General features: G+C 33.2%; 1 protein-coding gene across 1 annotated transcript; it reads left to right on the plus strand.

Annotated features, from left to right (window-relative positions):
• On the plus strand, positions 201 to 882 carry LOC18599447 (major allergen Pru av 1). Its single transcript, XM_007029425.2, has 2 exons — positions 201 to 384; positions 586 to 882. Exons 1-2 carry the CDS (start codon positions 201 to 203, stop codon positions 879 to 881), a joined length of 480 nt encoding a protein of 159 aa, XP_007029487.2. The 3' UTR covers position 882.

The raw sequence follows: 10,807 nt of genomic DNA on the forward strand, positions 1-10,807 counted from the left end.
ACATCGTCAACATGCATAGAACCATCCAAAATCACCAAAGATTCCACAGCCCTATATCCACAAAAGCTATAATCTTTCAAACCGACTCTATAAATACTGCACTTTTAGTTTCAAATCTACACGAATCAAAAGTCTCCTTTGCTAACTAAATCAATCAATTCTCACTCTTCATTTCATCATTTCTACTACTGTCAGTAATCATGGGTGTTTTCACTTATGAATCTGAGGTTGTTGCCGCAATCCCACCAGCCAAGATGTTTAAGGCTTGTATCCTTGATGGTGACAAGCTCATCCCAAAGATTGTTCCTCAGGCTTTTAAGAATGTTGAGTACATTGAAGGCAATGGTGAGCCTGGAAGCATCAAGAAGGTTACTTTTGGAGAAGGTTAGTGATTTATCTCAACATTGGAAACCAGGATTTTCAAAATATAAGATTTCAAGTTCTAAACCGCTGAAGTATCCTTTTAGAAATTAAATACTTTGAATCATTACTAAGGATATCCTTTTATTTGTGAAAAAAAAAATGGTTATTGTCCAAAGAAGTAATAACTATAGTCTTTATTTCCCTTAATGTCTGCACCTGCAGGAAGCCAATTCAATTACATGATAGAGAAGGTAGAGGCACTGGACAAAGATAATTTTGTGTACAGCTACAGTGTGATCGAAGGTGATGCTTTGATGAAAACACTTGAGAAAATCACTTACGAGACCAAATTGGAGCCATCTCCAGCTGGGGGATCCATATGCAAAACCACTAGTAAATATTACACCATCGGTGACTTTGAGATTAAGGAAGAGGGTATCAAGGCCGGCAAAGAAAAGGCCCTGGGAATATTCAAGGCCGTTGAAGCCTACCTCCTGGCAAATCCTGACGCCTATTGAAAACCCCAACATTAATACTTCAATGGTCATAATTACATTATGGAAGTGAATTTTCTTTGTTTTGCCTTTTAGCTTTGCAATAATTGGCCACAGCGTCATGACCACCGAGAAGCTTGTATTAAATGAAGGAGCATAAAAAATATATTTTGCTTGAAATTGTCGTGTAATCAAGTGATATCCACTGCAAATGAGTGGTTAAATTATCTATTTTTTCCCCTCAATCAGTACTGATATTTTATTAGAAATAATGACGGAACAAAGAGCCATTATTGCTTACAACCAATACATACACCTGAGTAAGAGCAATAAGTACATCAAATGCAATAGAAATCACGCCTGAAAGAAATAACAACTAAATCACCTACATTTGGATAAATAGCATATCGCCAAAGCCTGCCAACAATATCTCAAAAGTCACTTGAGGAACTCACCACCATGCATAGAACATTTCCTCCTCATCCATCCCAAATTTCATTACAACAGCCATGGTAGTAACCTCCCTAAAAGAGGTATGGATAAATCGAATACAGCCAATATTTGCGCAAAGTCGATTGATGGCATTAAACGTTCTCCACGCATTCCATGGTCTTTGGACTCCTTCTAGCACCCAAGAAATAACAACCTTGGAATCTATTTCCACTATGAGCTTATACGAACCCACCGAAGATGTAAAAGCGAAGAGCTTCAAAGCGTTATAAATTGCCATTAATTCAACAACATTTGAATCTTGAATGCCCAAAGGGTCATAGAAAACACCCTTCACGTGACCTTGAGAGTCATGAAGACCCCTTGCGCAACTAGCTGGACTCGATTTTCCATGGGTTGAACTGTCTAGATTAAATTTCAGCTCTATATATCGGGAGGGGACCAATATAAACCACAACATGCTTCTGATTGCTATTAAGGTACTCAGTTTTTTTATGGTTCAACCCACCATCTATTCTCCTTGAAAGCTTCATTCGCTCCACTAGCCTTAATCCAAAACATCAATCACATTTTGATAAAGAACATCACTTCTTCCCTATCCCGTTTCTTTTTGTTAAAAACCGAGTCATTGTGAGCTAACCATAACGACCAAAAGGTTGCTCCACAAACCATCATCCATCTACACTTGCTAATCTCTTTCCGCCAACTACCTTCCCATGTCATAATGAGCATTTCCACTGACTAAGGGCATACCCAAGAGAGGTTCCACCATTTCAAAACCCATCCCCAAACCATCAGCCAAAATAACAGGACATTAGCACATGATCGCTATTCTCCTCTTGGATGCCACACCACACACATAACAAGTTATTATCATGAAATTGCAGGCCCTATGATTTAAAAGGTATTTCGTAGGGGTACATCGAAGGATAGCTAGCCATAGAAAATCTTGTACCTTCATGGGAATAGTAAGTTGCCATATTGACTTAAACCAAACTCCTTGGTCCTCTTCTGTTGCCATTAACTCCAACATTCCCCGAACATCCCTTGGTTGAGAATATCCCTTTTGGGTCATAAGACCAAATCAATTTATCCACCTTGTTGTCCATAAGTGTAATTCCTTGAAGCAAATGAATTAACTCTTATAATAAATGTGCTTCCCATTGAAAGAGTCAACGTCCGAATGAGATGTCCCATTCACCTTTGCAGCATAGCTTACAAACTTTACTTTTATTCTCAAGTACTATCGAAGAGAGTTTCGAGAAAGCAATGTTCAATGGTTTATTTGTGAGCCAATTATCGAGCCAAAAGAAAACACATCTACCATTACTAATAATTTATATGCAGCCTAGTTACCAACAAGTTTCTCCCACCCTTCTATCACAGGAAGTTTTACAATATGTCTTCATACAGTTGATATCATCACTAAATTGGAAAATGATGTAACCCACTGAAATTTATCCACACCATATTTCTCCACTAATAACCTCCTCCACAAAGCATTCTTTTCATGGCCATACCTCCACCACCACATGCTCAACAAAGCCAAGTATTTTATAAGAAAGGTTAGCAATTCCTAACCCACCTTTAGCTTTAGGTTTGCAAACAACTTGCCATCTAACCTTAACAATATTTCTCTTATCTGATGAATTACCCCATAAAAAAATCTTTCCTCAGTTGGTCAAATTGTTAGATAACCACTTTTGGGGCAAGGAATATGGATAAGTGATAAACTATGAGGGAATTTAGCACTGAATTTATAAGTTCAATTTTACTTGTGTTGGCATAAAGCGGGTCGACTCTTAAATTTACTGATTATCAGTTCCCATGTTCTCATGCTGCTTAGATTAGCATCCAAAGGGATACTTAATTAAGAGAATGACAAAAACCCAACACCACACCCAAGGATGTTGGCCATTTCTTGGCAAACATTAGTTGGAACTCCCACTTGATAAATTAATGATTTAGCAAAACTAATATAAAGACCGAAGGATAACTAAAAGCACTGAAAAAGACAATGAATATTCACAACCCCTTAAGTGTCTCCCTTAAGAAAGAGAATAGTGCCATTAGCAAATTGTAAGTGTGATAGTCTCATACCTGACATCGTAACAAGAATACCTCTAAGAAGATTAAGCCCCTATACCTGGGTCAACAGCAAATGGAGAACCTCAACCACCAAAATGTATAAAAAAGGGGATAGTTGATCACCTTGGCACAAGCCATCCTTATAGAAGATTCTTGTGTATCAAAATCGTTACTATTCACCAATACAATGAGCCTGAAATCCTTAAAAAAGGAAGGGTTAGAGAGTTTCGATATTAAAGGTGATGAAAGTTGAATTGAGGTATTTTTCTAGTTTATAACACCTCATAAATGTTGGTGTATTTTCAGAAAAAAAGTTATGTCTCTTCTTATGTAAAGTTTTAAATGAAAGTTATGTTTTTTCATATGAAAAGTTGTGATTATTGGAAAGTCACATCAATTGAGAGGTTATGTCACATAATGTAGCATAATGTGATTATTGGATTGTAAGTAGTTTTTTATGTGAAAAGTTATATCTCTTGGTAAAGTGACATTTGAAAAATCACATCTAAATTCAAAGGTTATGGAAAAGCACCACCACTTAAAAGTTTAAGTATGAAAAATTATCTTTTCATATTGTAGCTCAAAGGTTATCTCTTATGATATAAACAGTTATATTTTCATAAGGTAATTATTAGAGTAATATCTTTATCCAAAAGTTGTACTTTGCAAATTCGAAAGTTTCTTTAAGGCATTGATGTGCCTTAGTGAAAAGTTGTGTCTTTAAAGAAAAGAAACTTACAAGTCTGTGTAAAGGACTTGCTACCAACCATTTTGGAAACCAAACAAACAAGACAAGACCAGAAAATAAAGAGTAAGAGAGGTGTTATATTCTTAAAAAAATAAACATAAACACTTTATGTTCCCTTCATCTACTAAAAGAGTCTAAATTTTTTATAACATAAAATAGGCTCTAAAGCTAAACAACTTTACAACCCCCGAGTGTGTCTAGAAATCTACTCTCATAAAGTATAAGACAAAGTTAAACATTGGCTTCATTGTATCCCTCAAGCTATTCCCATAATTCCCCTAATTAAAAGCATCGAAAAAGGTGATGAATATTTACCCATTCCATATAGAGTGGTAAGAGCAAAATAAGTCTTAAAGATAGCATCAATTCAAGGCATGCATTGAAGTCAATTTTACCAATTCCTTTTGAATTCCAACTAAACCCCTTTTACACCAACAATAAATTCAACAACAAACTTATTAGATATGTGTTAGCTTAATAATAATGAGGAAAATATCCAAGAGATGGGTGAATTGGATTTTCAAAAATTCTTTCTAACAAATCAAACTTTGAAGCTTAATGGCAAGCTTTTCAAATTTGTTTTTTCTTCAAAACAAACCAAAAGAAGTGAACAAACAAGTTGAAAACAAATTTTAAAACTCTTCAAAACAAAGTATGCAAACATATCAAAAAAGATTTAAGGAGTGAGTAAAAGAATAAGTTCAAAAACAAATATTTAAATCCTTTGAAGATTGAGTTGAAAAACATTCAAATCTCTTCAGTATAAAGTGAAAACATACAAGTATAAATGTGAAAGTGAGTGAGTTGTGAGTTTCAAAAATTTCTTCAAAGTAAAAAATATAAGTTGGAGAAGAAGGGAAATTCTCTAAACTCTTCAAAGCAAAGTGAACAAATATATCAAAGTGAACAAAAAATGAAATGAAGATTGAGTTAGAGTAAAAGCAACTTTAAAAACAAATATTCAAATCTTTTCGCAGAAAAATAAATTACATGTGCGAGTCAGTGAAGAGTAAAGAGAAAAAGGCACAAGTTCAAGAGTAAGAAGAAGAGAAAAGACACAAACGATTTATAGAGGTTCGGTCCTCTCCATAAACACCTACATCCTTTCCTTGGACTAACTAAGGAACTTAAAATTCACTATAAAAACTACTTTTTAAATGATCAAGCATAACCTTTCCAAACCATTACTTTTCATGAATTAAGCATAACCTTTACAAACCACTACTTTTCATAGATAAAGCATAACCTCTACCTTTTAAAGATCAAGCATAACTATTGTCTTTTCAAGGATCAAGCATAACCTTTTCAACACTACCTTTTAGGGTTTAGGCATAACCTCTCTCTCTCTCACAAGGTTGAAGCAAATATATCGCTAAAAGGTGAATTTTGCTGAATAAGTATATGGAGGAAGAGTATAAAAATGATTACAAAAGATAAGAGTGAAAGCACAAGGAGTTGAAGCTCAAGTATAGCTTACAAGCTTTTCGAAAGAATATGAGTAGCTTGCTCTAACCTAGTTTTTCTCTCTTTTTGATCTTCTTCTTCATTTCATTTGATCCTTAATCAAATGATTTTTTTCTTAGCTCTTCTTTAACCCAAAATGTGTTGAAAAAGTCAAAACTAGCAGTTTTTCTTGTCTTTTTTGTGTCTAACGACTTTTTTTGGAGTTTGAGAATAGATTCTTCATTCTTCATATATTAATTCTTCTTTGGTCTAAAGCTTTTTTCTTTTTGAGAATTAATTTTTCATTCTTGAGATATCGGTTCCTCTTCTTCTGAGAATCAATTCTTCATTCTTTAGATATCGATTTTTTGTGCTTATTTTTCTACCCAGACTTGCGAAAATCGACTGCGTGACTATTGGGAATCGATTCTTGAGCTTTCAAAAGCTTGTTTAAGTATTCCATCTTGCAAGAATCTATGTTTCCTTTTCAGCAGTTGATTCCTCTTGCTTAAACTTGAGATTTAAAGTGTATAAAAGATTTTTCTTTTCACAAAACAACTTTAAATACAAGTTTAAATGTCAATTAAGTAAGGAAACGTAAAAACGTATCAAAAGTATTCAAGGATCACTCAAGCTATTCAAGGATCACTTAGAGAAGAAATTTTGATAATTTTTGTCATGTTAAAACTCTAATCATTTTCAAACTATTAAAGCTAACAAAAATCCAATATTTTCTCTCCCACAATTGCTTATGACTTAGTAAAGAAGTTGAAATTATAACCATTTGGCCTGAGGCTTTGGAACCATCACACTTTCATATTGTACATTTTAACTTAGTCATCCAAATAAGCAACTCCAATCTTTTAGCATCCACCTTGCTTAACCTCTTGAAGGGAGGCCTCTAAAAGGTTGGTCTTTGCCATTGTTCCCTATGGAACAAGCTTTGGAAATGTTCCACTATTGCTTCCCTAATAACCTTCAAGTTCAAAATCCATACACTATTGCGTACAATGCCCCAAATAAAATTCTTCCTTGCTTTAGCTGTTACTTTACATTGAAAAAATTTTGGTATTTCTATCACCCTTGTTAATCTAACAAAAGTGCTTTTTTTTTCTCCATATAGATTCAATTTCTACAAGAAAATTTTTGCTAGAAATTTACAATAATAGGATACAAAAATAACATGCATTTAAGCAAGTTTGGGCTTAGGCTAATTGTATTTTGTTTGTTAATCATGTTGACATGGTTAAAATACAAATGTCAAACTAGCTTAACCAGTCTAAGACACATTTAAAATATGATTAGTTAATCGTGTTATCTTATATCAATATAACTCGTGACCCATTTATTACCCATTTCGTGTATCCAAAAGTTGTTTTTACTAATAGGTCTCAATTGGAACCCCTTTTGGTAAAGATGTGAATGGATGGGTTGTGGTGATATTTGTTCTTTTTGAGTAAAATTAGCCTTGGTGTGCACAAACGTCCTGCAACGGTGAAGACACATCTTGTTGCATTACTTTGAGTTGCAACGGGTGGCAGAGCTAGTTAAGCAATTGGATGTAGCTACCAAAAACATGTTTACTTTAGCTGTCTACTTGGATATAGCCAATGTAGTCAATCGTGTAGTATAGGGGAAAAGGTAGGGTTTTTGTTGTGTTGTTTAAGAAATATGAACATATGGTGCTTGTATACATGTTTACTTTAGTTGTCTACCAAGAAAGTGCTTTGTAATTTTTGTAATTGATTTATACAAATAAAAAAAATGATTAATAAAAAAATCTTTCACATTTTTGAATAAATAAGTGAGATGCTAGTCACATATTTCATAGATAGATATTAGGCTTGCATTATGTTTAATTTTTGTAAGTGTTTTATATAATCAATGATATATTGATATTAATGTTTAAAAAAATTCACAAAAATATAAATTGATTTTTTTTGTTACGTTGAGGAGCTGAATATTGGCATGGATTATATATTTACATACATAAAAATAAATAGATGAAATTTGAAATTAAAAAAAAAAGAAAATGCTAATGAGAATATGTGCTATTTTGTCATTAGATTGATCGTACAAAAAAAGTAAGTATTAAGTCTATTAATTCAATTAACTAACATTAAACTTTTTAATCAACCCAATCTGATATAAAGAACTTAACTGACTTTCTGAACCAAAATAATCATTTTAATTGAACTCATCGAATCAAAGTAATCGACTTTTGTCGGCTAAGTTGGTTAAGTTATTTTTAACTAGCTTTTTAACCAATTGAATTAATTGAATCAAAATAATCACTTTTGTCAGCTAAGTTGGTTATGTCAGTTTTAACCAAATTAATCATTTTAACTGATTTCCTGAGTTCCCAACATTTCATTGCCTCGAATAGTATGATGTTATTTCGATTCATAACATCACTATCTGTAAATGATGTATTTACCATATTATCCTCATCTTCTTCAAATTCTTATGTGAATTTCTTATTCTTTCTCCCTTTTTTCTTTTTTCGCCTTTTTCCCTTATTCACTCCACTTGTTTTTGCCTCAATATCTGTTATCAAACCCACCTTCTAATTTTTTAGTTTTGTTGCCCATGAAATTTCTTACAAGTACTCTTTCTTTCTCTATTCTGTTTTTCCATCCTTTTTTTTTCATTTGTTTTTTGCTTGGGCCTCTTTTTCTCACAACTTAGGCTTTTTTCTCGCTCCTCGTTTCTCAACCTTCCTATATTTGATTGGACTTGTGCATTCTCCATGGGCTCCTCTTTTGCATTACTCAACCCCACAATATCTTGGGCTTCACCGAATTGTTCCTCTTCACTATTAGCTTTGACCTAATCTTTTTGTTTGAGCCCATGTTCTTTTTTCCAAACCATCTCACTTTCTTTATTTGCTTGGCTTTTTTCTTGAATTCCTTTATTATTTTTAAAGCCCATCTCCATTTCCTCTAATTCTTCCTTTCTCTTCTTATCTAGATTTCATTTCCTCTTTCTCTTTTTTCTTTCAATATTTTCCTATCTTGCTTCTATAATAGTGTCCCCTTTTATGCCCTCTTTTTAGTCAACTTTCTATGAATGTTCCTTTGTCATTTGACTTTGGTTGCTCCCTTTTTCAAAGTTGCTTCTCAAGTTGTTAGGAAGACCATTTGAATTTGAATTGCATTGTTTTCCCTCACCTTTCCTCACTTTCTTGCACAATCAAGTTTTACCAATTCAATCATTTCCACTTCATTCATACTAGACATGTCAACTCTTTTTTCCTCTTCATTTCCACTGCCCTTTAATTTTTTTGAACTTGATATCTCCCAGGGTGAATTTTCAGTGTTGTTTATGGAGTTCTTTTCTTCTACCTGCGCGTCTTTCTCTATTAATTGTATTTTATTTCTAAGAAGCTTATAAACCCTTCCCTTAACTTTAAGTTCCATAATCTCTTTTATTCTTTCATTCTCATAAGTTGAGACCAGTAACATTCATTGACTGTAACTCCTTTTGTTCAATGTACTATCCTCAACCAAAACTAGTTCACCCTAATAGTTGGAAATGTTTTGAATAGTTTCATAGCTCCAACATGAGTTGGTACTCCTTTCACCGTCACCCATTTGTGTTTTTTGAAAAACCTAAACAAGATCATCTGAATGCTCAACCTCGTCTTTTGGGCAAACAATTAGAAAGTTGGTTGGCTAATCTTGAGCTATAAAATACTATCCATTTAAAAAGACTATATTTCAAACTATTCACCAAACACAAAGTGCTTCTCATCCTCTATGGAGCAGTAGATGCGTCATATTGGACCACTTGACAACATTAGCTGAATCCAATTTAACAATGAGCTCATGAGTTCAAGCCCAAGAAGAAGCAGTAAAACGAAGAAAAACTTCCTTAATAGCAATGATCTCGCCTCGATTTGAATACGTAATTCCCATAGATTTGGAGAAAATAATCTTATGTTTCCTTTACTGTCTTTCAAAACACCATTGATTTCGACTTCACCCAAACAACCCCTTACAGCTCTATCTACATTAAATTTCATGCATCCACTACAAGGCTTAACCTAATCAATCTTCGATTTGTCTTTTTTTAGCATCATTGTTACCTTAGTGCATGAAGGTTCTTTCACAACATCCAAAAAGGAAGAATTTTCCAAAGGCCACTTAGCCTTCGCTCACTAGCCAATTCTTAACTTAATAACATAAAAAATTTGATAAATGTCAACAAACTTACCTTTGAAGATATGCTTATTCCTAGATAGCTAAATTGTCCATATGATAGCAAAGATATCATGTGCCAAATAAGGTAGCTCTTGATTTTTTTTATAACATTATTCCAAGCAAGGAAAATAGCTTTCATGTTGCTAGGAAGCACCAATTTGAGATTCCAAGCCTCCATCCAATGATTCCAAATCCTTTACGAGTCATAACATCTTAGAAAAAAGTGGTCCGCTGTCTCCATATCCTTATTACAAATTGCACATAAAGTAGAATTCCTATTGATGAGACCCTTCCTTACAAGTGCACTTCTAAAAGCCAAAGATGGCCATACCATAAAGCCACCAAAGCCCTAGTTTTAGGTCTCAATTTTTCATGGGTCTCATAATTTTATAATAGTACAATTCAATTATATTAAAAATATATAAAACTTAAGATAATTAATAAAATGATATATTTTTTTACTTCCCTAATTATGTGCTTAATACATCTCAATTTTTTATCAGTTCCTAATTCCCACAATGCTATTAATTCTCAACTATTTCTCATATTTTCAATCAGTTAATAATAATATGTATTTAATGATCTTCGATTAACAGTAAAGTTTTTTTTTCCTTAATTTCAATAAAAAATACCTCATTTGATTATTTAGCTTTAGGCTTGTGAGATTATTGCCCCCACTAATAGCCATTTTTCCTTTAAGAACTTGCCAACAGAGAACCTCCACTCTAGGAGGAGCAAGATTAGCCCATATCATTTTTTGCAAGTGTTGATCAGCATCCACATTACTAGCAACTTGTTTGAAAAAAGATTTGCGAAATAGAGACCATTAGTGCTTTTTCTCCATATAACTCTCCTACATCTCCTTAGGTGAATTAACTAACTTTCATTGGCTAAGTCAAATAACTCAATTTTATCTGACCCATTTAGATCCTTCATGTTTATGTGTGTGTATATCTAAACCCTAAACCCTAAATCTTATAAGATATTATATATATATATATATATATATATATATATAT

This window comes from Theobroma cacao, chromosome 5 (assembly GCF_000208745.1).
Source record: "Theobroma cacao cultivar B97-61/B2 chromosome 5, Criollo_cocoa_genome_V2, whole genome shotgun sequence".
In the NCBI taxonomy this organism is placed as follows: Eukaryota; Viridiplantae; Streptophyta; class Magnoliopsida; order Malvales; family Malvaceae; genus Theobroma; species Theobroma cacao.

Excerpts from the sequence above, each read along its gene's own strand:
- LOC18599447 (XM_007029425.2), top strand. The coding sequence starts at position 201 with ATGGGTGTTTTCACTTATGAATCTGAGGTTGTTGCCGCAATCCCACCA. Across the intron at positions 385-585 it reads GAAGGTTACTTTTGGAGAAG|GAAGCCAATTCAATTACATG; the intron begins GTTAGTGATTTA and ends CTGCACCTGCAG.